The 27,173-nt window shown below is 44.1% G+C and overlaps 1 protein-coding gene across 2 annotated transcripts; it reads right to left on the bottom strand.

The window, feature by feature from the left end:
• Window positions 1–825: 825 nt before the first annotated feature.
• On the bottom strand, window positions 826–25,514 carry LOC130193629 (1-phosphatidylinositol 4,5-bisphosphate phosphodiesterase gamma-1-like). 2 transcript variants are annotated; one of them, XM_056414234.1, is made up of 32 exons: window positions 24,177–25,514; window positions 17,777–17,926; window positions 17,132–17,225; window positions 14,717–14,764; window positions 13,342–13,426; window positions 13,153–13,233; window positions 12,470–12,504; window positions 12,010–12,082; window positions 11,813–11,908; window positions 11,599–11,717; window positions 10,894–10,979; window positions 10,572–10,692; window positions 10,292–10,460; window positions 9,878–9,997; window positions 9,686–9,793; window positions 9,406–9,596; window positions 8,874–9,074; window positions 8,603–8,737; window positions 7,718–7,901; window positions 6,758–6,835; window positions 6,087–6,190; window positions 5,891–5,987; window positions 5,747–5,813; window positions 5,482–5,648; window positions 5,287–5,383; window positions 4,961–5,185; window positions 4,078–4,223; window positions 3,858–3,972; window positions 3,575–3,736; window positions 3,121–3,209; window positions 2,856–3,040; window positions 826–2,604 (listed from the first exon to the last, which is right to left on the bottom strand). In XM_056414234.1, the coding sequence occupies exons 1-32, from the start codon at window positions 24,436–24,438 to the stop codon at window positions 2,544–2,546; spliced, it is 3,951 nt and encodes a 1,316-aa protein (XP_056270209.1). In that variant the 5' UTR covers window positions 24,439–25,514; the 3' UTR covers window positions 826–2,543. The 2 variants fall into 2 exon arrangements, with proteins under 2 accessions (XP_056270209.1, XP_056270211.1); XM_056414236.1 differs by having other exon boundaries at window positions 8,603–8,722; window positions 24,177–25,513.
• Window positions 25,515–27,173: the final 1,659 nt, after the last annotated feature.

Below are 27,173 nucleotides of genomic sequence, written 5' to 3'. Positions count from 1 at the left end.
GAACTTGAGTCTGTTATCAAACGATGCTTTTAGCTGACTTCATCCAGCTGTGGCTTCACATCACTGTGTGTACTTTACTTGAGGATTTCCACTCCACTACAGTGTTTAATTTTACATTGATTATTATTCTATTTTACCAGGCAACATGCATTTGTCAGCTTTAATTTCGAGTCAGCTTGGCATTCACCACATCAGTGTTTCCCACAGAGCGTGGTGACACTATGGTGGGTCGACATCGGACCTTCTAGGGGAGTGCGGGTACATGCTCCCCTGGGAGAAAACTTATATTTCAAAGTTGCCTCAAAATTGGAATTAAGTACATAAGTTGCGTCCCACTGTAAAAACCAAAGCACAACATTGCTTACAAAAGCACAACGTGCTCTTGTAGATGGAGCCTCGTAATGTTGCTCTCAGAGTAGGTTGATGCACTGACTATTTCTATTTTATGTAGCTTGACACTAAGTCCACTTCATCTGAGGCAAATATTGTACTTTTAACTGTACTACATGTATTTAATAATAGTAGTTACTAGGTGGGCTACATTGCATATGCAGATTATTAAGACAAAATATGAATTAACGTTTTATCCTATGATGGATGAAGAAGTTTATAGCCTAATTATTGAGTAAAGTATTCATTAATAGCTCCACCTTCACAACAGCAAAATTATGAACACATTAATACATCAGCATCTCAAGAATATCTTTGTTATTGTCCAATCTCCAACATATGTAACTTTTGGTACTTTTAATACATTTTCATAATGTGTTATATAGTATGTCCTATACTTGCTGAAATGTTTCAAAAAGACATTGGAGACGGGGGTACATGAAAAAGCTTTAATAAATGGAAACTTGCACAGCATTTTAATACACGGTCATTATACGAGACAGTTAGCGTAAGTACGAAGAGATTTGAATTGGAGTGAGCCTAATAAACATGGCTATAGGCCACGAAGACAACTTTTGCATAGAAGCCCCCACTCATTGGGGGACATGGGTGTGTGTCTTTGGTGAGCTTTAGAGGCACACATCCATGTCTACATAAAGTTACAGTATCAATCTGAAATCAATAATCATTCTCAGAGTACGTTCTTTCAACTAGTATAACAAGACCTCCTCTGGTTTTATAAATAAAAAAGTTATATACATGGAGAACGACGAGAGGGGCCTGAATAGATATGAAGCCATGCTGCGGGTAGATTTGAAGCCTTTTTTTGCCAATCAAGGACCAGTTGAGTCACATGTGTAGATAAGAGAGATGATGGGAACTGATAGATAGCCTTGTTTGTCGTGTGTGTGTGTCTGACTGTGACAACACATCTGAACCCCTGTGCATGTGATGTAAAGGGTCTCCCCCTCTCCCTGCTCGCTGTTTGTGTGTCTCTTTAGTTTTAGGTAGTTTATTTAGAGCCTTTTGAGGTATTCAAAATATCTTCTTGGTGTTGTTTGGTGAGGATTTTGTTCAGGTCATCCAGTTTGGGCTCTCCCAGGTAGAACAGCAATGTCTGACCGCAGGGGGAGAGGGGCTCCTGTCCTGACACTCATCACAACCAAATCTCTTTTAAAATCCATTTCACGAGTAGTGAAAGTCGTGAAGTCAAACGAGTGGATTTGTCCACCAGTATGTTTGTATTTTCCCATTAAGGGTCACTATTCCAGTTGTAGGTAAAGTTTTTTCTTCCTTTCTTTTTTTACAATATCAAAAGGCACATACATGATATTAACTTTTCTTTTTGCACTGCTCACTTTAAGTTCATCCGCTTGTGTTACCTGAGTTTTCTCCTCCCTTTATATTCCAATTACCTCAAGATCAAAATACGGTAAAGGTGATCTTTAAACTTCAGCTTTGAGTAGTGAGACCGATTTAAAAATGCCTTGATCTGATATTATTTTAATAACTAACAATTCAGTACATTTATATCCCCGTAGTTATATTTTGTTTTAACAAGTAAAGAAAGCCGGGAGACGAGACTGGTATCTGTGGTGCTCTGTATCGCTGTAGGACTTCCCCAGGAATGTGCTGTTATCCCAACATATACACTCAAATGTTCCAGTTTCTAAAAGTGTCAAGTAGTAGCCAAGTCATCAATATTCCTTTTGTTCTGGTCTCCTGTTGGACAGCATTAATCTGTTGTTGTAATAATTGAAAAAGTGCTGACATTGACTTTTTCTTGTTGTGGCAGTTTTCCAGCTGCACATTTTATAATTAGCAGACATTCAGTGTCTTAAACTCTACAATACTTCCAACTAACGAGCAATGTCCTCTTTATTATTTCCATTAGTCAACAATTATTTGGTTCATAAAAAAGTATTTCCTTAAGCGTTGTGTTTCAGCATTACGTCCATGATGGTTTTATAGCTTAGTTTTGTGAGGGTTTTTTTTGTCCATGAGCTGCTTCTATTTGTCACTTTTTGCTCTGGTGCCATCACGTTTTACAATGTATTGTTTACATTCCAGTTATGAATGTTATCATCTTTGGCTGTCGAGCTCTCGTGGCAGCGTTTGCGTTGCAGTGTAGCGCCCTCTGGTGGATCGGAGAGTTAGCTGCGCTTTGCTGCCACCTGCTGCCTCAGTTTCTCCCGTCTCTTCTTCTCCATCAGCCTGGGGAAGCAAAGAAACAAACCAAAAGTTACACAATGTCATCCCAAGCCGTGTTGTTGAACATGTCGGTCTGCAGATGAGAACATTCATCAACAGAAGATTTGAATGTTAAAAAGTGAATTCAGCACAGCTCTAGTTAATATTCTGTTTTCACAAATAATTGTTTCAGTATTAATAATAAAGAACGTGATATAATATATTACAGGTGCACAAATTACAGCTATCTTTTTCCTCCGAGTGTGATCACCCACCTGTGGTTTCGAGCCTCCACCAGCTCACTCAGTTGGTCCTGAGCTGATCTGAGCTCCTCCAGCATCTGCTGGTATCCCAGATCCCCCGAGCCCGACCTCTCCAGGAGGGAAACCTGGGTGGACAGCTCGCTGGTTCGATCCCGCAGACGCTGGATGGTCATGTAGATGTTCTCATCGTCTTCCTCCTGCAGCCACAGTGAGCAAGACACGTGTAAGTTATGAAGTATGAACTTTGAGCAGCATCAACGTCCAAGCGCCGGTTTACCTTTGCATTGACGATCTCTATATGGATCAGAAGTGACGCCAACTCCAGCTCTTCGTTGTAGCTGTTCTTAAGAGGGATGCTCCTGTAGCCTTGACAACACAAATAACAGAACTAATTCAAACTTCTGTGGAATATATCTGGATTAAATTAGTATTTGCAAGAACAATTGACAATTCGCTAAGTCCCACCCCTCAAATGCAGAGTGGCCAATCATAGCATCCGACGACTCTAGCGTGCTCCACAGTCCATCATGCAATGTAATACATGTGACTATTACACATGACCCAGGCACAACGTGTGACCATGACAAAGAGCCACACGATCAGACTCTGTGGCGTAGAGCCTTGCAGTTCTCTGGCCCTGTTTAGAAATGGCCATTGCTATGATTGGCTGGTCTGCGTTGGAGGGGCTGGACTTAGCCACAACATTAAATGTGAACCAGGGTTACATCCACCTGTTCGCAGCAGACGGACGGGGTAGGTCGCCTGTGCCAGGAAGTTGGGATCACTGAACATGTCCTCCTCGTAGACCGTGAAGCGCAGGAAGGAGAAGGTGGGGTTGTGGATGTCAAACACAAACTGCTTCTGCACCCACACAGGATTCAGCCCGTTGTCAGCTGGGAGGGTCGGGAGGAGACAGTTGGTCCAGAGACATTGAGCACAGGACTGCTGGCGCACACATTACAACAAGAATGCACATCTGATCAATTGTGACCACCGGACCACGTCTTCTCTTACCGACGACGTCCGTCTTGCATTTGCAGCTGTCGTACTCGGTTCCACAGATCTCCACCTCCACGAAGGGACAGACGATGCTGCGGCCAGTTTTAGGGAGATGACGGGCTCCCAGCAGCTGATCCAGAGACGGTGGAACGACGTGAAAAGTCGGTACGAGACTGTCCAAACTGAAGGATTCTCACTTCTTGTTAAATGAGTTTACTTCTATGATCAATTTCACCTGTAACTGGATGGTGATTGGCTCCACGTGTAAGGTGTCCTTGTCGAAAGGGTCATACGCGTCGTCCCTCATGGCATCAGGCTGTGGAACGAAGCCACTGGCCCCTCCCAGCATGAACAAGGCCTGGTTCAGCTGCATGGGTTTATCTGCAAACAGACACTTTCAGATTTATTCAATACGCCTTTTTTCTTCTTCTTTTGGGGTCCTGCGTGATTCCATCAGAAGACCGCAAGGCTGAACCTAAATATTCGCCCCAAAAAAGTAAGTCCAACCTTACTAAGACCAACTGTGCCAACACAGTATATTGATCTGTTAATACCAGAGGCCAAATGTGATGATTAGGCTAATGAGGAGGTACTTATTTTGAATATCAAAGCATGTCAGTTATGTGAAGAAATAGCTTCTACTTAACCCTCCTGTTACCTTAGGGTCACATTGACCCCATTCAATGTTTAACCCTCCTGTTACCTTTATATTTACTGACATATTTTACCCTCGGGGTCAATTTGACCCCAGCAATTAAAACCTCCAGAAAATTATTAGAATTAATATTGTTTTCCAAATTTAAGTGTGAGGTACTTTATGTTTGTTTGTTGACTACCTAAATAGCCATTTAAATATATAAAAAAGTTGATATTTCTTATATGTTTGACACAGTGAAAAACAGCCTGGGGTCAAATTGACCCGAAGGTAACAGGAGGGTTAACCATCAATTTATTCTTTTTTGATACATTTGTATCCGTGATGAGAGAAATAAAGTAGCTGCTTAATCAACTTCACATCTGCACACGTCTCTTTGTGAAAAGAAACAATTGTCTCTCATACGTTCTGTGTGTACTTGCTTTGACCTGGTTCGAAAGTGCAGGGATACTTGTACACCGACCTGGGGTCTGGAAATTGAGTGCGACCAGCTGGGAGCCACAGAGCCACACGGGCAGCGGGTCGTAGTTGGACGAGTCCAGCCTCTGTCCTCTGGGGTAAACCCTGGAAAGCTGGCGGCGATTGTACTGCAGGAAGCGTTTCCCCCGACTGCGCGCCGCAAACTTCTCTGCCTTCGTCTCTGGGAACGAGGACATGTCCCGGTAACACGCCCTATCGGTCCCGATCTCTAGAAGTAGCAGCAAATAAATAAAAAAGTTTTTTAAAAATCGCTAAAAAAAGTAAACATTTGAAAAGCAAGGGAAGAAGCGAGAGCAGTCGGATCCGTACTGTCCTCGTTGAAGGGGACCGGTCTGCAGTAGACCACCAGCTCAGACAGCTCCACCGCTATCTTCTTCCTCCTCTCCATTTGCTTCTCCTCCTGCATCTGTCACCGTGGAGATAAGGTTCACGAGTTCAGAGAACCATCCCGTGAGGAAAATGACTCCCCGAGATCTATTTTGGCGCCGCTCGGGTCACACCAACCCGAGCGTCAGCGTTCTGTGTGGCCTCTCGGATCTTGGCCACCCAGCTGGTCACGTCCTCCAGACTGTCGGCTGCCACGTCCAGCGTCTGAACCGGGTGAGACGACGGCTGCTGGGAGTGGATCGTGAACACGTAGGGACGCGAATTCTTCCCGTCCTTATGCACCACTGGACAGATGCATGATGGGGGAAAGAGCGTCGCGTGAGAGGGTCGTTTTTGAGAATTGATAATAAGATGCTAACCTCTGTTTGTTTATGGGACTCACCGACATGGCAGGTGGGTACATCAATGAAGCCCTTCAGGAATGTTCCGAGAGGACTATTCTCTGTTGGCTGAGACGACAGAATAATGTGAAAAACAGCATGATGACGTGACATTCTTGCAGCTCCAGCCACGAATCCGAACTCACTACTTCATCCAGCTCTCTAGTGGGAGAACTGGGAATCTCCTCCACGTAGTTTGCAGGAAACCACAGCTGTTTCTTTCCTCCGTAGTCACCACGCCACCTTAAGACCAACGGTTTATGACAAGCCGCTCTTAATGGAAAGGAGACAACGCAGTGTCACATGAGCAATGAGGTCACATGGCCACCGAGACGTACTCACCAGCTGCCCTCCTGCTTATCCACATTGAGGACGAGGGCCTGTTTGGGGAAACAGAGCTCGTCTTCCCTCTGAGCTCGATAGTCGTACAGAGCTTTGACCGTACACTGAAACACAGCAGTGAGGGACACCGTCAGTCCGTCGGCCACCGTGCAGATATTCACCATAGGTTTGTGTTGTTGCTGCGGGTTGTGTACTTTCACTTCTAACGATTATTTAAAAAGGTTTACTCATATTACGTTACAGGATAATCTAATTTACCATTCACTTACTAAATGACAAGATGGATGTCATTGAGTGAGTAAATCTGTTTAACCTTTGCTTTTCGGGTTTTTTTTCAATGATTCAATGTCACTCCTTTCGGTCCCTTCTCAATATTATATGATCCAATTCTAATGTTTAACCCTTTTATATTTTTATTACTATTTATATTTTTTTGACCTTATTATAATATGACCCCTCTAATAAAAAAGAAAATTATTAGAATTATTGTTTTCCAAGTTAAGTGTGAGGTACTTTATGTTTGTTTGTTGACTCAAAGAACACCGACATTAATAAACATTGAATCGGGGTCAATTGACCCAAGGACAAGGAGGTTAATATTTGAATGGGTCAAAATCGACCGAAACAACACAAGGGTTAAACATGTAGATCCACAGTAAGATCTCACTTACCCGTGCTGTGGGCATCTTATTGGCTTCCACATAGAAATGAGGGCTGCGGATCTCATAGAGAGCCCCGTAGTCAAGCTCCTGAGGAATAAACAAGTAATAAGGTTACTCCTGCAGTTTAATAACAGCATTAAATGTCATAAAAGATGCCGGTCCTCACGAGAGTTTGTCACAGAAATTGCTATTTAAAAAAGTTAGTGTTGTATGTTGGACAAAGAAATTTAAGTCACAGTATCTCAAAAAAAGTTAAGACATGAGAACGCCATAGTAAAGTAATTTTAAAAAAGCAGTATAATATCATATTATAGCTTGTTTAAAAAGTAAGAAGAAAGCATTAGAAGCATTTGGAAAAGGTATTTAAAAGGCTGTAATATAGTTCGGCATGTCAACAATAAAAAGAATACCACAAAAGGTATGCCTGACAGATGAAGAATATGTTATAGTATACCATGTTATACATTTTTTTATGAAGAGCTCATAGTGTAGTATGCCCTTAACATGTTATAATAAACTGTTATTAAAATGTTCCCCAAAAATAATCATACTATAGTGTGCCAAAAAAAGTAAAGTATGTTTATTAAATGTCACAGTCAGTCAAAAAAAGCACATGTCACGAAAAGTCAGATTAAAAAAAGAAAATCATGTGTCATAAAAGTCACACATTTGTATGGCTTGTATAATTGTATAAACTTCTATAAATGTATACAAATAGTAGAGTATGTTGTAAAATGTTATTATCACAGTAAGTATAATATGTGACGGAGAAAAATTCATAGGATACTAAGTAATAAAAAACACTAAAGTACACTAAAGTATTGTCGAAAAATATCACCAACAAATTCAGAATATATAAGATGCAATATATAAATATGATACAATAAGTGGAGGCTCCGGATGCTTCGTGAACCCAGCAGCGGTCCTGTAAACTTGTCACGTGTGACCCCTGGGCGCCGTCGGACTCACCGTGGTGCCCATGCGGTCCAGCGTGTCCTCGTTGATGGGGTACCGCAGCCTCATCTTGCGGTACAGAGGATGCTTCTCGTAGTAACTCACAAGGTCCACGAGACTCTCGAACTCTGCCGAGCTGCCCAGCATGAAGAGACGGCCCTCCTGCTGAATGCGACAGTGTTTGATCTTCCCCTCCGCCCTGCAGACAAGAACAACAACAACAACAAATGTTTAGCTAAATGTTTTTGGTGGGCATCATGGGAGAACAGAGGTGTAACGGATCCCCATATGAATCGGCGTGAGACTTACTGCTGGGGAACTTCTTTATTTTCTTTCTTTCGGTGTACAAACATGAACCAAAACTCTTGAATAAATACCACCATGACACCACCGTAAGAGCATCAAGTTTGTATTTTAACATAAAATAAAGGTGCGCTTTCTTTTAACATTTCAAAATAAAGGTAACTCTAAGAGGAAGTAGATTAAAACGTCTATAAAATTATTAAAACCAAAAAATATATAAAGGCATACATCAAAACCAATAAAGCAGATACAAAAGAAGGCAATCAACACAAAACAATAAACCTTTTAAGGGGTTATTTACAGAGGTCTCATGGGAGAATAGAGGTCTCATGGGAGAATAGAGGTCTCATGGGAGAATAGAGGTCTCATGGGAGAACAGAGGTCTCATGGGAGAACAGAGGTCTCATGGGAGAATAGAGGTATCATGGGAGAACAGAGGTATCATGGGAGAATAGAGGTCTCATGGGAGAATAGAGGTCTCATGGGAGAATAGAGGTCTCATGGGAGAACAGAGGTCTCATGGGAGAACAGAGGTCTCATGGGAGAATAGAGGTCTCATGGGAGATTGTCCCTGAGTGCGCGTTGCTTTTTTTCTACCTGAAGGAGATGGCGTAGGAGTTGTTTTCGCTGCGTTTCCGCACCAGGAACGCTCCGTCTCTGGGGACGCGCATCAGCATGTGTTCAGCCTGAACGCGGGACAGACTGGAGTGGTACCACCTGGAGAACACACAACTATCATATTCACTAATTGGTGAACTTTTTTTCCTCCTCCACCTTCGCTCACTTTTTAAAAAAAACCAAAAAAACAAAGAAGAAGAAAAAGAAAGGGAGAAGGTGTGATATCTTTGCCGACTACAACGTCGCTCACTCTCTGCTCTCGTGTGCGTTGGGCTGAGGCACGGGGCCGCCCAGCCTCATCTCAAACTCGTTGCAGCGCAGAGGCGTGTCTCTGTAGTGGCAGATGAGGCGGTAGAGGCTGTCAAACACCAGGTTGTCGGTGAGGTAGAAGCGGGTGGCGCCGGACTCCTGGCGCGAATGGATCCTGCAGTGCTGGACACGACCGGAGCGCCTGGAGGAGGAGGAGGAACATATGGAGGAGTTAGCACAGCGATATGCAGTCTGTTACAAAACTCTGGAAGGCTGTAGACGAGAACGAGGGGGAAAAAAGACGAAAATAAAAAATACTATCTGAAGCTACGGTGGAAATGTAAGTTACCATTTCTGATATTGTGAACACTGGTCAAATATTTCCCCCCGTATGATTCCAGCTGGGTTGCCGTACTGCTAAACAATACCAGTTATAATCTCTAACCTCTTTTTTCTTTCCTCCACTGAAAAAAAGAAAAGTCCAAAGAGAGGTAGCGGAGATTACTGTTAGTGAGATGTTAAGTATCACCGACCAGAACGAGAGGGTGTAGTCCCCGACAAACGTCTCGCTCTCCCGAACCAGGAAGGTGCCGTCTTTGGCCCCGCCCTCGCAGTATTCCTGTAGGAGCTTCTCCGCCACCTGTCGACCATCGCGACCTCCGCCCAGCTTCCCGTGGAACCAGCGCTCTGCGCAGTGCTGCTCGTTGTTGTTGTTGTTGCACTCCTGACCAATGACGGGAAAGAGGAATTGGCCTCCGTCTTTACCTGATGAATGGCTTCTTTTTCCTTCTTCGAGTATGATCATCTCCTTACCACTTTTCCTTCGTCGTCCTCCTCCTCATCCGCCGTCTGGTAGTGGGACGTCTCCTCCGAGTAGTAAATCTTATGACTGGTCAGGACGAAATAGTGTGGAGTCCACGTCTGTGAATCGCACAAAGACACGACTCGGTAACGCCGCACAACACTGACTGTATGCTTGACGCAGAGGAACTTATGCACACGCACGTGGTCGATGGGGTCTTCCAGGTAGAGGATGCCGTTCCTCAGCGAGTTGCTGATGTCGTTTTCGGAGAAGCTGGCTGAAGTCACCTCTTCATACAGCGTGCCCTCGACCAGTTTCTTGTGCTGAGACCCGTGAGACACACGTTTACTGCATGCATGTGACCCAACCTCAGTCTTCAGACACATCTTTTTAAATGGAGGTATTGGATGTTGCTCGAGGACACTGTAACGGCCTGCAACAGGAGGTCCTAGACCACCTGCTGCAGGCCGCAAGAGCTGCATCCTAATCTGGGGCCTATATCTTTCTAAGGGCCTGTGGAGGGCCTGACATCAATGCTCAGTTTGTTGGCCTATCACCACATGTTGAGTCCTACACTGCCAACTTTGAAGGCGTGTGCTTTGAGTGCGTCTGTGTACCTTGATGAGGATCTTCCGGCGGAGCTGGTACGGCGAGGGAAGCTCCTCCGCGTTGGAATCGACGGGCTTGGTGAGCAGCAGATCCCCGAACACCTTCTTAAAGTGCGTGGCCATGTTCCTCTGCTGGACCACGCTGCAGTGGTCCTCGATGGACAGGATCACAGGGTACCTGCACGCACGCGACAGCAGGACGGGGAACCCGTGCGTTAATCTCTGGAAGAATCCTCAGGTTTGCTCCATTTGCACTGACGGCGAAGTAAAAAACCCGGTGCGGGCTCACTCGGATGTGACGAAGGCTTGTTCTTTGATGGTGTGCAGCACATCCAGGAATTTGATCTTGGAGGTCAACGTGTGGCCGTGGTAGATGATTGGGAGGTCGTCGGGTCCGTCCCAGCAGTCCACTGGGATCAGAAAGCAGAGCAGAGGTGTTTAGCAATGTGCACCCGGACAAGGACCAGACCAAAGTAGACCACAGCACAACACCGCCAGTCCACATGTGGACAGTATTTAGGGGAGGGTTGAAGGCGTCATTGGAATGAGCAGCGAAGTACCTAAACCTCACCACCATGTGGCTGTTAGAATCGAACGCTGGAGACTCTTACGCTCAATGCAGCGGCAGCCCATCCTGAGGCAGCGGGCGTAGGCTTCCAGAGAGGATTCACTGGAGAACTGGTCACCTGTCAGGTAGCTGAGAAACATGGAAACAACTTTTAGTGTTTGCCGTCTCACTGAGTCAGATTTTCATTTTGTTTCCATTTGTGTGCACGGTGCTGCAACTAATGACAGTTTCCACTGTTGATTAATCGATAAGGTAATAATTTCCTCTTTCTGATTTCATTCAATCAGAACATATTTGGCTTTTTATTCTTGAATCAGTGATCGGTCGATTCAGTCAGTTGGTCTTGTATTTTTCTTTTTACATATTAGCAAAACAACTTCAGCATTACATTCAATATAAAAGGGACGTGTTTAGTTTACAGCCCACGTGGGAAAATGCTCTAAAAAGTCTAACACAATGGATTTTAATAAAGAAAGCATTAATTAATTAAGTCATTAGTATATTCAAGAAGAAATAGCTCGTTAATCAATTTTGGACACGCTGGGATGAAATGTATCCTTTCCTCTCATATGACTCTTAATAAAAGTCAATAAGCAGTATGTCAGAGTGTTTAAATTCCCATAATTGCCATAATTCCCATGGAGCTCCCTGATTTACGAGGACAAAATCTCCCTATACAATCCGGGGACTCCTGAGACAAAGATATAAACATTTAGGACCAAGTGAGGGACAAAGCGTTGAGGCCTACGTGTTGTGTGAAGAGGAGATCCAGTACTGAGACAGCGGCCTTTTCATGTCATCAGCAACAACGGGGGAAAGTCGAGGGTCACACACAGAATTCTCTTTGGAGAACAGGAACGTCAGAAACTGGAGAAGAAGAAAAAAGTGAAGTAACGTGATCAGACTGTGAGCTCGGAGAGAAATCCCCACGGCGTATTTTTTCAGTCGGGTGTCGGTTTCACCTCATCGAGCTGCAGCATGGGCTCAGGCTGCGGTCCACCCCTCAGGTACCCCGTGAGGAACTCTCTGACGCGACTCAGATCCGACGCCCAGGACTCCTGAGACCAGCCGGATGAAGAAGTGAGCACAGAGCAGTTATTTGGATTTTCATAAAGAGAGCATTGTCCGGGTGTTGCGCTGCGCTGAATCCGCTCAGTACCTTTTGGTCCATCTGTAAAAACTTCTGGAAGTCGTAGAGGGAGATCTGACAAAGCTCCGGTCTATCAACATTCCTACAAACACAACACGGTTTACAAGGTGTCACACAGCAGAAGTGCAGATTCAAGAAAGATTCAACTAAAGAGGAGAGAGAAGAGTCGCGACACATTCACTTGTCCGTCTGACAACCAACCTGATTTCTCGAAGCTATTCCAATTCTAAATTACACCACGTTCATTTTCCACTACGTTAAATGTTTCACATCCAAAGAGCCCAAAAAATGAATAAAAAAACATTCATCGTGGCAAAAACACATGGAAATGTTTGACTTTTGGGAAAGCCAATCAGTCCCTTAAGACACGGATACATGAACTGTGTGGACGGGTAGAAAGACAATAGAGGGGGGGAGGTGAAGACAAGGGAGTGGACACCGAGGAAGAGGAGGTGATGAAGGAACTCACCGGAGTGGGAAGGAGAGCTCCAGCTGCTCAATGATCTGGGAACAAAAGGGAGGAACCAGACGACAGACAGGTGAGGGGGAGCCAGGCGACGCGGAACGCTAAGTGGAGCGGTGCTCAAATACAGTACCGAGGTGTGACTCTGATGTACAACAACTTTACTTCTCCAGAGTGGTAGATTTTAAACTTATCCAGCCTTCAGATATCATGTATTTCCCTCTAAAATGTCGTTGTGGATGAGTGTTTCGGATTCAGATTGTAAAATATTGCTGTTGTCATCCTGTATCTCCAAAATAAAGAGCATCATGTTGTTGCAGCTCAATGCCACAATGTTATCTAGAGTTCATGAGAACGTTCAGAAGAGCATGCAGTCTCACAGCTGAGTCTCTCCAATTTGAGGATGTTTTCTAAAAGACCATCTTGGTGGTTTCACAAAAGTTTCAGAATATATGCGACAAAACACACATACTTCACAGATATGAAACGTGCTTGGTTTGCTTTAATCCAGCAATTATAGTCTGCATTCATTTCTGTGTGTACGTGATTCATAATTATGGAACTAAACCTTGCATTATACACACAATGACCCTCTGGAATACAAATACTTGTATGCAAGTAAAGGATTTGAGTACTTCTTTCAGGACTGTGGTAGTGCATACGGGTCCACACACAAAACAGACACTCACCGTCTTCTGAGCGTCAAACATCAGCGTTCTGTAGAGCTGTGAGAAGTTGGGGTACGACAAGTCACTCCTGTCCTCCACCTCCTTTGTAAACAGGGGGGATGAGAGTTAATGTGACACGCAAATCAAAGCATCCTGGAGAGGAGGACTTTCGAAGAGACACAGGAGCCGGAGGTGGACTTGTGTTTTGACCTGCAGCTTGTCTTTCAGGAAGCGCATGCTCGGCACTCTGTAGTTGACCTGAGGCAGCAGAGCTTTCACATCCTTCACTGTGATGCTGAAACACATAAACAAGAGAGGGGAGGTAAGGCAGAAACATTCAGGAACCAGCAGGTGGCGCTGTATGGTTTCATGTCGGGATTCTACACTTCCTGGCTGAGCGTGAGGACTCCTGTCAAGTTTTCATTGTTTAAGCTCTGAGGTCAGAAGGTGACATGGGAGGACAGGCTGGGTACACTTTGACTCTACTCTGTCTCATCGCTTAAAGAATGGCACCAACTCTTCAGAAAAAAACACCTTTTCATTAAAGAGTTTTTCTAAAGATTGTTTAGTTTTTTTTTTACAAATATACAAAACTATTTTTAAGCTCAGCAAACGTCATCAGACACTGCTTCATGTTGTTTGTTGAGCTTAACATGCGATTAAAAAAATAATAATGTTACGGTGCATTTAGCAGCTGTTCTGGAGCCTCTGATCACATCCTCCTTCGCAGCGGTTGGAGTTTTTTTCCCAGCTGTTAGGGAGTGTTGTTAAATGTACAAATATCCATTTTCTTCTGAACACTTTGTTGTCCATGTTGGCCCGTGAGATTAGTCTCCACGGGGAATAATAGACCTTCAAGCTGGACTTTTAAGCCAACACAGAGTCCTTGGCAAACACCATCCGAACAGCTAATTAATGGACATAGTTTTTTTAATCAACTCCAGAGCCTATTTACACATACGGTGTTGCAGTTTCTTCTGTGGCGTTGCTGAAGTCTCTACCTCAACATCCTTTTTTTCCGAGGACAAACAGCACATAGATAATCACTTTCACTGATTAACAAAACAGACGCAACTATCAGCCGTCAGTCATAGAAATAGGACGAAAGCATGAGGCAGGTAGAAAGAAGAATCCGAGTCAATGCGCCGAGAGGATCTTTTGGGGTCAACGACCGCAATCACTGGCAGGTCTGAATCCTCTCTCCACCCGCTTGACTCTGTCTAGCTACTGTTACTATTTTCACAGGAGACAGGAAGTTGCCCTCTCCCAGCCCATCGCATCACTTCCTGCTCCTTATCAGGCAGTGGCAGGCTGTTTGTCCTGGAGCCGCTTCCACCCGAACAGAAGCCCGGATTTATTAATGCGAGCAAGAGTGAAAGTGTGTGTGAGAGATATGCAGAGCTTCTGGGTGTGGATGTGTGTGTGGAGGTTGAGGTCGCTGCTGACCCCCGACAGGGGGTGCGTCACGCTCGTTGATGACATCTGGATCTGGTTTCACGTCCACGTGCCACCTGCTGTTACAGACGGGCCGATGAGCTGTGAAAGCTCTGATTGGGTGTTGACGTGTTTGTGGCCAGACACCCACCTGCCCTCGTGGCTCCTGTCCATGACTTCAAACTGTTTCCTCAGCCACCTAGAGCGGGAGGGATGGAGAGAGAAAACAAGAGAGTGAAAGAGCCGATATTACAAGAATCCTGCTGGAAGTCAGACACATGTTTGCAAAATAAAACGAGTAAATCGCTGACAGATTAAATGTTGCACAGCAGTGCCGGAGACTGAAATAAAAATATATATTGCAAACAAATCAAGACACATGTTTTTTCTTTTTTCTGGGAGTTTTTTCCAGATCTGATGTGAGGTCCTGGGACAGGTATATGTATGTGTACAGATTGTAAATCCCTCTGAGGCAAAATTGTAATCTGTGATATTGGGCTATACTAAATAAACTGAATTGAACTGAATGTTTTCATTGTTTTACTTGTGCACTTATTTGATCACATTTCGAATGACCAAAAAGGAGATTTTACATTAAGCCCTCTACGCTAAAGACTTTCTGGGCATCTTTGTAATTTTTTTTACAACAATATGTCATTGAGCTCAGAGGAAGGCTCATCATTTCTAGCCGGCGAACGCTGAATTCACAGACTGAAATGAAGACTGTTGCAAGATCATTTAATCCATTTAATAACGAGCTCAATAAGCCAACGTTAGCACCATGAAAAATCCGGCAGTGTTTTGAAAAGGGGATATTATTAATAAAAATGCAACGCTAACAGAGAAGAGGGTCAGCATCCTCAACCTATATCCTCGCTATAGAAGACATGGCAATTAAGAAAGAGCATTGTTCTTGTAAAAGCTATTTAGTGCTAGTATAGATAGCATGATAACACTGTTTAAATGCAAAGCTTACATGCTAGTTTGTATATTTCATGTTGTAGGATTTGGCGACATCGCGCTGTGAGGTTGCAGATTTCATCATATATATAAAGAGTTGATGTAGCGTCACCAATGGTTTTTTGATGTCGCGATCGAGACCATCAACTCATGATTACAATTATTACTCAGAAGTCGATTACTTTTCTCATCGACTTCTATACGAAACAGACTCATTCGCCAGTGTTTAGTTTGTCCACTCTGGGCTACTGTAGAACAACAACATTGCGGCATCCGTAAAGATGATGTAGAGTTAACCACCTTATTTTAAAAGGCAACACAGAAACAATCCTTATTTTTGTGTGATTATACACCAAAAAAAAATACTTAACTAGAATGGGCACTCGGTAGAGCGCATACCTTCGCATATCACAAGATTGGGCATTGAATTATGAACATTTTGCATTAGTTGCATGCCAATTGGACACAAATGAAAAAAGATGTTGACCTTTCCATGACCTTGACCTTTGACCCGATCGATCCCAAAATCTAATCAAATGGTCCCCGGATAATAACCAATCATCCCACCAAATTTCATGTGATTCAAGAAGATTTGACCTGTTCATGACCTTTGACCTTGACCTTTGATTCCCAAAATCTAATCAACTGGTCCCGGATAATAAACAATCATCCCACCAAATTTCATGCGATTCGGTTCAATACTTTTTTAGTTCTGCGAAAGATTTTGACCTGTTCATGACCTTTGACCTTGACCTTTGACCCGATCGATCCCAAAATCCGATCAACTGGTCCCCGGATAATAAACAATCATCCCACCAAATTTCATGCGATTCGGTTCAATACTTTTTGAAAATAAATAAATAAATAAATACACGGCGATCAAAACATAACCTTCCGGCATTTTCAATGCGAAGCTAATTACATCATGATCTAATTCTGCTAATAGATGCGTGTAATTGCTACACAATGGCCCTTTAAAAATGAGGATATGGGAAAAGAAATCTGTAAAAATTGTTATAAAATGTATTACCGTACACAGAAAGTGCAGAATTCAACTTAAAGAAACACGGTGACAGTAGAGTCTGTATTTGTCGGACCCAGTGAAAGCTGTTAAATCTACAGTGTACCCATGTGTCATAGATGGACAGAATTAGCCATTTCATTTCCTCTGACCATTTCCAAATATATACCGCTCACATGATGTCGACAGACACCTTCTGTTCTTCTGCTCGCACCACAAAAGCCAAAACGGCCCCCGTACATTCACCTAGGGTAAATATATTCATCCCAAAACAAATATTTGTCCTGTCCTCCGGCTAGCAACTCCCTTTCCCGTCCAGGTATAGCTACTTCTTTTGATGCAACCAGTTATCATTTAGTCACACATACAGGGAGAGGGTGCAGGTTTACGATTTGGCCACAAATTATTATTGGCCTTTCAAAATCAAAAACACTCACACGCTTGATTAATTTCCCTCGATTCATTGTTTGACCAATAAAGTGTCTCAAAGACATTCAGCTTCCGATGATAGAAGACAACAATAACCAGCAAATATTCACGTTTGCGTAGCTGTAACTAGTCGTTTGTTTTCAAAGTTGAACACACCTGTCTATCTGCTGTGGGGCGGGAGCTCTCTGAGTGTCCGTCATCAGCCAGTTGAGACCAGTCATCCACATGTTGACCTCCTCTTCGCTGAAGGCTGCCAAAGAAAGAGGACACAAGAGATGGAAAAGTGTACAAAATATCTGACCTTGGCAACTCCCCTAAAGGTTTAGGTAACAAGTAGCAAAAATGTTTTATTTAAAATCATATTTAAAATGTTAATTCCAATTTATTGGAACTATAATCTTTTGTAGGTTTGTTCAATACTTTTTATTAATTGTAATTAACGTCCCAAAGTAATAACTGAGTTCCAGAAACACCACCAAAACAAAGTCAACGGGTTAAACAGTTTTTTGAGCCACTTTACTTGGATGTAAAACCAAAAGAACGTGTACGCAAATAAAAATGGCATTGTGCAATCCTGTATTGTAAAATGACAAATAAATGTATCCTTGTATCTGTAACCAATGACAAAAAGTTGTCAACATACTGGTCAAATGAAAAAGGGGTGTGGTCTGACCTCTTCACAGACGGGACTGTGAGGTAAATCTCCAATTGTTACAAATACTGGCAGTAAAGGTACATTGGGAGTCACTTGTATATATATATATACACACACACACACACACAGTTCTTGAGCACACTGACCAGCCACGCTGAGCGTCCTGAGGCGAAACTCCAGGCCGTAGAGCACGATGAAGCAGTGGGCGGGGTCATGTTTACGGGCATCCTCCGGGTAGCGCTCAAAATCCCGGGAGCCCTTCCCCAACCGCAGCTCCCGGATCTCTCGTATGTCAACTGGAGGAGGGAGGGATGGAGGGAGGGAGGGAAGGAGGGAGGGTGGGAGGAAGGAAGGAAGGAAGGATAGTGTTGCATGAACACAAATACGCTCACAACCATGAATCACAGTTTGGCACGTTGTTCGTTTCCCTGCCAAACACACAGAAATCAGAGAGCTCAACAAATGTACCGTGTGTGCGTGTGCGTGTGCGAGTCCACAGAGCCCAAAAAAAGCACACACAAACAGTTCAGCTCTCGGTGGCAGGATGCTCTAAAAATATGAAGAGCATTTCTGCAGCAGTCAAACAAACAAACACCTTCAGCCTTCAGGAAAAAGAATCCTGAAAACTTTAAAACACAGAAGTCCCTGAAAACTTTGAAATCAGTTTGACCCCTAAGACCAAAGCAAAGTCCGAACAATGTTGCTTAAGCTCCTCAGTCAGCGCTTACATTAATGATCCCGGTTGTTCATGACTCAGTTGTTCTAATTTTACCGGATGATTATTGACGTTGCTTTTCCCCTAGCCCCAAAGGGTGCTACGGATACGTCCAAGTCAACAAGGTCGTCATCTGTTTTTCTGAAAAACAAAAACCAATGTCCTCTTTCGAATATTCAAACACAATGTACCAATGTCCACATGGATGCCAAATGCATGCTTTTGGCACAGAGTAATCATCATCAGCTGAAGCCGTCACCGACAGCTGGAGAGTCGCTTAGCGGTCATGTTGCATCCAGAAGGAGCAGCACGCGCAGCGCCAGATTGTTAGACGGCAAAATAAAACGGCAGACCGTGAAGGTGCACGATATCGGAAATAGGCAAGGATAGTTAAAAGTAGCCAAGTATTAATTGTTCATGAACGTAGCATTATATTTAGATTTCTAGACACCCTGAACAACATGTTTTCATCACTTATGCGTGCAACCATGTTTTTAATTTATGTCCAAATGTATTTTTTTATTGTGCTGAAGATGTGCAGCCATGTCTGCTTGTCTGCACTTCTTGAAATATAGCTCTGAATATAGTTTTTTGTCAAGCTAATCTTTGTTTGTGTGACAGGATTCTAAATGCAACCCGAATCTCCTTTGTATAAAGACTTACGACAATTGTGTTAAAGAAAAAAAGAAACGATTATTTGAGCTGGTTGTTCCCGAATCATACATTGACATGACAATAAAACACGAAGGAACCGTGAGTTTGTATTACAATATTTGTACAGATTCTAGAAAATTTTTTTTATTTCATTGGTGTAACGGAGGTGTTTCCAGCTCTAGTTTGGCCTCGTCATTTTGTCAACAAACTTTTTTTAAAGGAGTTACAAATCTGCACTTTTTTATCTTGTTATTTCTCCATTCAACGAGTAGTCCGTACATACACAAGAGAAGTCACTGGGCCCAGAAGATGACCAGAGTGGACGAGTCAGGCGTCTGATGTAAACTCTGGACTCTACTTGGACACTTGCAGCAGTCCACACACCGGCGAAGAAAACCGCGGCTTATTGACATAGCAGATGTCTTGTGCAAACACTTGTACACACACACACACACACACAAACACACACACAAGTGACCTGAATATGACTCCTGTACGCCTCAATGGCATTTCCCCTTCAGCCAAAACCAAAAAAAGGGGCATATGGAGAGAGAATAGAGACGTTTCATAACACAGCGTTCTGTCCGTCAGGGAGACAACAGGGGACCCAGAGGACAGAACAACCGGAGCCCGTTGCTCGTCTTCATCGGTTCAAAGCGAGCCGTCCACGGCAGGTTCCGTACAATCCTGAACCAAAGAGCCAAGAGGGGAAATCTGGTTCCTATCCGAGCCTCCTGCATGTGCAGAGGACACGGAGTATGTTTGGCATTAGATTGAGAAAGGAGTCCATTATCTTCAGATGGACATGTTTCCATGATTTAGCGGGCCGGGGGTTCAGAGCTGGAAGCAGCAGAACACACATGCAAGTGAATCCGACTGACTTCTTCCCCACAGATGACCGGCTCCAGTTTAAGCTTTTAAGCTTATTCTGCCACAAAGCAGAGCGAACCAACAACACGGTGACGTAAAGGACGCGTCTGATGTTCTACATGCTTCTTATCGTCAACAAATCCCACTTTTGAAAAAGGCCAAACAAATAATGAATGTATCTAATATATATATACTCATTAGAGCGCAGATTGTGGATTAATTCACCTCTAAAAATAGTTCCAAACAGAGAACTATTCGAGGAACAAGCGGAGCCAGGTGTTCTTAAAGTTGGGCCTCTTTATTAGTAACTAATGGGCTTAGGGCTGAGAGCCACACACAGGAAGTTGGTTTAGGCATTTTCAATGGATTTGTTGAAAAAAAGAGAAGAAGATTAAATAACACCAGCCTTATTCTTTAATTGGTTAAAATGTTAAACTCCGAACAGGCTGTTTGGCCACTAAACCGCTTGGGGGATAAAGCTGCAGAGCATCTGGACCAAAATTCAACTAAATAACAGTCACAATTGCAGATGTTATATCTGAATATTCCAAACAGTCATCTACTAAAATCAACATCAAATGCTTACTCCCAATCGTGTTTACTTATTTTTTGAACGGATATCTCCGGCTCAAATACAAAAGACCTAAACACAGTTTATCTTGCTGGATAAGAGTAGAGGACTCCTTCAGGAACCAGTCAATTGAAATGAAGCTGAGGTTTTCAAGGGCAAGAAAAGACCTTGAAGGTTGATAATGTTGTTAGTAGTTTTAGATTGTAGTTCTTTCATGACTGCGCTATGTTAAACACAGGCATTTGATACATATACAGGATTCAATAGAAAATGCATGAGCTGTTGGATAACATGTTTATAAAAACGTGTTGGTACTGTAACTATGGGGGTCGGCTGTAGCTCAGTGGGGAGAGCGGTCGTCCTGCAACCGCAAGGTCGTCGGTTAGATCCCCGCTATCCCCCTTAGTTGCATGTCGAAGTGTCCATGAGCAAGTCACTGAACCCCCGGGCGCTTCACAGCAGCCCACCCATCCTTAAGAATGGGTTCAATGCAGAGAATATATAACTATATGTAATATGACGATAAAAGTCTTTCTTCTTCTTCTTCTAAACGTTGGAAGCCTACAAAGTTCAAGGTCGACTCAATTTCCTCCCAAAACCGATACCCCAAAACCTGGATTTGATTTTCCTCTGGTCTTTCACTTTATTACTTCCTGCTCTGCCATCTGGACGTTGGACATACTCCCTGCCTGCCTCCAAGCGCACACACACACACACACACACACACACCCACTCCCGCTATGACCTTTGACCCTGGTCCAGGCTGTAAGCATGGTTGTGATAATGCCAGACACAACTGCTTTAAAGAATTGGTCTGATGTAAATGTAACATGAGGGAGAGGTGCGTGAGTTTGTGTTGGGTGCGGGGGGGGTCTCACATTGGGCTAATTGGAAACAGAGAAGAAGATATTGTCAGCAGTCTCATAGAAAGAAAGAAAACGTAAAGATCATCGTCAGATAAGCTCGTGAACTAACCACCTTTCTGTCCTCAGTAAGTCCTCGGTGCTCACTACTTGGACGGAATGAAAAGTTCCCTGAACGCACCACGCATTGGGTGCACTGCTGACCTAAAACCACCAGCCGTGGATAATTGCAGTGCATTTCCAGTGAAACAAACTGTTCTCGGTGCAGCTGGTGACATCACTCCCGACCAGATGGCAGAAGTCTACTTGGAGATTATAAATCACAGGGAAGCAAAACTTTTGGATATGAGAATGAACAATATGCAGACGGACAATGAAACGAGTGGCTGGGATGCCGATTGAACAGAAATCTAAATGCATTGCTCTTGAATAGAGAGGTTGATAGCACAACGGTTGGTTCCACCAACTTATTACAAATTTGAAAACTTTCCTCTGAAAAGGGCGAAAGATTATCCAAACTGCGATGACCGCTTGACCTTTCAGTAAAATAATTAATTTTGAACATGAACTCAGAGTGGCTGCAATTTTGAGCTACACAGTCAAAAGAGGCTGATCCAATAGAGGTGTATGCGTTGTAGTCATTTAAGGGCGTTTTGAAAGTTTTAGCAAAGACACCGACGCGGTCCTGATCACACTTTAAATGACTCCCCGTTGGTGCAAACCACCGAAGCAGCGCCTCATTCGTGGCCCATGTCTCCAACTTCCTGCAGAAGATGCCGAACCTTTTGTTTTCCTGCAGCCAGCCAGTCCTTCAAACCGAGACGGGAAGCGAGACACCGCCCGATAACCCCGCGCTTCCTGTGCCTTGGGATTTAATACCTCAACTGTATTTGAAAGCAAACAGTGTGGGGGGAGGAGGGGGGGGGGTGAGAGGAGAGAAGGGAGGGGGGTCACTAAGATAAATAGGAGTCCAGAAGAGCATCAAATGAATGGCCTTGGACTTCAGAATGAACTTGACCCGGGAGGTCAGTGGAGACCTTGAATGCGAGAAGGGGGTGTTCAGGTGGTTGTGCGGAGGGAGGAAACTGGGAAAGGACAGCTGGGAGGAAGACCATGGAGGAGGGGAAGGAGGGAGGAAAACACGGGGAGCTGAGAGATAGAGCAGTGGGAGATAACGTGAAAGGAGAGACCCACTGAGGTCATGGACTGTACGGGTGGGTTTGTCCAGAGGGAGGTGGCGTGTAAAGGGCAGTTTGAGGGTTACTGATATCAAACAACCGACAGCGGCTCTGAGAGGATAACACACACAAGACACAAACAACTGGAGAAAACATCTTATGCAAACAAATAAAAAAATGATTATTATCTTCCTCACTCCACCGGCAAATGCAAAAATGAGCTGTATTGGAGGCAGGGTCATCTGGAAACCTCTTTGTCTTTCATTTCTTGGCAACTTACAGTGTCTGTGTAATTGTTGTTGTTTTTTTCAGTGTCACTATGACACACGTGTTGATTGGTGAACACGTTTTCCTCCATTTTCAATTTTTCTTGTGTCGTGTCTTTTTTTTTAACGGACCATGAAGTCAGAGTTAGAATAACACATGGCAGACAGAAAGAAACTCTATCATGCCAGTTGTGAACGCTGTACGTTAGGTTGGTGCCAACAGACACTGTAACAAATCCTCCCCAGGCCACAGAAACCAGGGCGCAGACAACGGCCCCCACACCCGACACGGGCAGACTGGTGCTCCAACGGGACGTTTCAACAGCAGCCCGCCACTCGAAGTGTTCCACTCCTCACCCAGTCAGTCAGTCGGCAAGATAAACCCAATAGCTCTCTTCTGTAGCTTTCAGGCACAACGGAGGATGCCGTATGCTCGGCTGTCACGTGGTTGGAAGCTCCGATGCCAAATTCATAATCCTAACCGGCTTCGTTCATTTACCAGATGAGATTGACTTCAGGGCCATCTGACGTACGATCAGCCGTGCCGGAGCATCGTCCGACTAACAGGAAGTAGAACATTCTGATTTAATTGAGAAAGTATGTGCTCAAATGTCTGAGAATCAAGACTGCCGTGATATTTGACTGTTCAGTCCGATACTAAAAGAGTTTTGAGGTTCCATAATCGGCGGCCGTGCGTGGATATGTTAAAATTTCAGGTCGGACAAAAAAAACCATTCTCTCAATGACCCCTTAGTGTCGAACAATGCAGACACGTTTATGTGTTGATATTTTGGAGTAACAAACCTCTGAAATGTCTGCTGCCACACTACAAGGAGGGACTGCTTGTGCAGTATTGACCTCAATTGTAAACTTTTTATAATGGAAGTTTTTTTTCCTAATGAAAAAAATGTGTCTTTTTGTAACTTAGGTTAACCGACACCGTGACACGGTGGTTCTCGAACCTGGGGTCACCACACGCTTCTTTATTTGAAACAATAATTCCTCTCTAATATATGCTCTTTTCTTTTAATATATCTGTAAAATACGGACATACTCTGTACTCTTCTATGAATAAAACCAATGGGGAACATTTCTCCTTGGTTCCAGCAGACAGCATGAATATATATCTACTTTTTTTAAATTTTTTTTTAAAGGGTCATAAAGGGAACCACCACATTAAAAAGTTGCACACGCAGAGGAGGAAACTGTCCCTGGTGTTGGGTTTCTGTGTCCGTCAGCAGGGTCTCTGATACTTCTGATACATTAGCCGACTCCTTGACTGGCAAATAATGTAAAAGGATGTGAAAAAGAAGAAAGAAGGGCATACGACGTATGAGACTGAGACCCATGAAGGACTCTTCTCTTTTATGCATGAATGAAGCCTGAGCCCAGTGGGTCCACTCAGTCACCCGTTCACAGCAACACTCACCCTCTCCTTCGACTTTGTCCGGGTTTCGTGTCCAAACTATCTGCCGCATGTCTTGCTTTATCTGGAAGGTTCTCCTCTCGGGCCTTTGGGACTTCTTCTGGTAGAAGACGGTCATCACCGTCCCCATCTCGAGGCTGTGGAGGATGCGGGGACCGGCCTCCGTCCAGTCCAGTATCCTGGAGGCCGGGACCGGACCAGCAGGCCCCGTGGCGGCTTCCTCGCCACAGCCATTGTGGCAGCCGCTGAACCTGGCCGCACACATCTTCAGTGCATAGCTGCACGCACAACTCGCAGGATTAACAATATGTGGCGGTTTACGGGTGAGAACGCTTGTCCTTTAAAAAAAAAAAAAACACTGAATGCACCAGTTGGCCAACACATCCAAACCACTGATGCCAGGAGGGAAATATTGGTATCCAAATCACAGCTGGCACAAGATATGAATATGTGTGAAATTAAATCAATCCATCATTGAAACAAAAGCCAACAGATATGACTCGAGAGCTGAAACACTGAAATGTCTGAGATGTGAATTCTCCTCTGGTTCTCTGGGAGGGGGAGAGTGTGGGTCCCGGTGTTATCCTTTCCAGATGTTTCTGGCAGCACTCCAGTGAAATCCTCTCGGAGTCAGAGCTCATCACCGCTGGACTCGGGTTTCCACACTCCTGCGCGTCCTCCTGCTGCTGCTCCGACGATTCGCGACCGCAAAAAAAAAGAAAGAAGAAGAAGAAAAAAGAGCACAGAGTCGGCTTCGGCTGCGAATCCACGCCGCGTCGCCGCCTCCCCCCACTTTTCTGCCGCTTCGCAACTTTTGCTGCGGCACGCGAGAAGCGTCTCTCCCGCTCCTGGACGCTCGGAGAGTGAAGTCAACGCGAGCGACAAAGACGCAGAGTTGCGCAAAGACGAGTCGGACTAACTCCCCGGACGGGTAACGGCGGGGCGCTCTGCGGCGGCTTCACGGAGACAGAGAGGCGCGCGGATGGGAGACCTCGGAGCGGCCGCGCTCCCATCCGCCGAACCATTGTGCGCTCCCTCACACACCCCTCCTTGGGCACGTTAAGCTGCCGGTGGGGTGCATGAGCCTACGCGGGAGTAACCATACAGTGTGTGGGGTTGTGGTGGTAGGAAGCGGACTGGGAGTTAATTACCCCCCGGGTTTCCTCCTTGCTGCTCCTCGACCAGGAGCTCTCTCCCTCTCTCTCTCTCTCTCTCTCTCGGTCTGCGCGTCCGCTCAGCTCCAACGCCAGAAGTCTCGAGAGGAAATTAGGGCTAGCCAACCGGAAAAGCTTGATCAACTTTGTGTCCCTCTCCTCTTGTGCTGTAGTATATGAGGGTGAATGAGGCGAGGGAGACTCGGAGAGGAGGAAGAGAGCAGAGCGACCTCCGCGGGTCTTCAGGAGACCTGCAGCTACGGTGGAAAGGAAACACGTACGCGTTGCGCGGATGAACCTGTGACGATAACTCTGGTCTGGTCAAGAGGGGTTAAATGACGAAGGTCTCAACGTGTCACACGGGTCATCGGCTGCAGCGACACATCATTTATGTGTATTTCCCGCAAATTACTGATTTGGTATCGTTTGTTTTTTTGTGCTTGGTTCGATTCTCAGGATATAAAAATTCACTTTTTATTAATGATCATAGAAAAATAATAGTACAAAAAAACTATTCTTAACTCAAGTTCAAATGATTACATTTTTTTTTTAACTGTTCCCAAAGTCAAACATTAACACTTAAGATACAATTATATAACTATAAAGGTGGGATCCTCCAGCGCCCTGCCACCCTAAATAGGATAAGCAGGATAATGGAACTAAAAAGGTGAAATCAGAGTGCAGATCTCCGCCAGGTGTGTCAACAATCACAGCTGTGTTTAATTGACTGGTTACAAGCTAATTGGCAAACCCCCATCACCAATAAGAATGTGTGAAAACACATTTCATTCAAACTAAAAAACAAGCGTGCACATTTGAAGAAAGTTGGAGCAGATAGTTTTATAAGATGAAGCTTTCCAAAAATAATATGAAACTTACCAAGCTGTTGGCCAAACACACACCACACACGGTTTTCCCTCCACTGTGGGGACCATGTAGCTTATGGGGGTCAGACTCGGACCCCCATAAGTCAGAGGTGCACTCAGTTGTGTTATCACTACCGCCCCTACTGGCCATCAGGTGAAGTGCAGTGAGTGGAGAATAGCAGTACAAAACAGGCACACAAAGCGCCATTCCATAAAAATTTGCCTTTTCTGTGCACAGGACCAGTTTCACTATCACACATCATAGAATCGAAGCAACAAATGTGCAGAATTGTCCTCCATGTCTAATAATCACATTATCATATAAAGGTTATGATTTTAAATATTTAACGGTGTGGAAAAGCAGATAATGGAACATAACTTTATTCAGTATGTGCTCATGTGCAATCGTTGTTTACTTGAACATTTCAAGATTAAAATACCTACTTCTACGACACTACATTTCAGAGTGAAACATTGTAATTAGTTGGACTTAAAATCGTTTGTCGTTTATCAAGAAAATATTTTCAATAAGTTATTGTTTATACATGCGTGTATCAATTTTATATCAATTGATATTTTTAAAGTTTTGGACTTTAAAATTATTTGTTCCCATGTATTTCAGTAGTTAAAATTAGCTTCACCTCCGCCAGCTACAACATTAGAGTCTTCCAACACCAATGGTGAATATCACTTACAATATGTTTCCTAATACATAAAACGTCACTATTGTGCATGAGCACACAACCTCAGCTGAAGGCTCTGAGTGCAGACTGTGTGAGATTCACAGTGTCGTCCACTTCAGTGAGAGGAGACAGTCGGGGATGACATCATAGCCTCATACCCCGTGTCTAATCTGCTCCATATGTCGGCCAATCCGAATTCAAGAAAGCCTTCTCACATGTGTGTAGCAGAAATATAAGGGTGGAGACATTTGTAGCAAAGGGGTTTTCAAGAATTGAATCCTCCTGAGCCAGATCTCA

This window comes from Pseudoliparis swirei, chromosome 5 (genome assembly GCF_029220125.1).
Source record: "Pseudoliparis swirei isolate HS2019 ecotype Mariana Trench chromosome 5, NWPU_hadal_v1, whole genome shotgun sequence".
In the NCBI taxonomy this organism is placed as follows: Eukaryota; Metazoa; Chordata; class Actinopteri; order Perciformes; family Liparidae; genus Pseudoliparis; species Pseudoliparis swirei.
The sequence above is the reverse complement of the archived record's forward strand: the minus strand, read 5'-3'. Positions and strand labels throughout refer to the sequence as shown.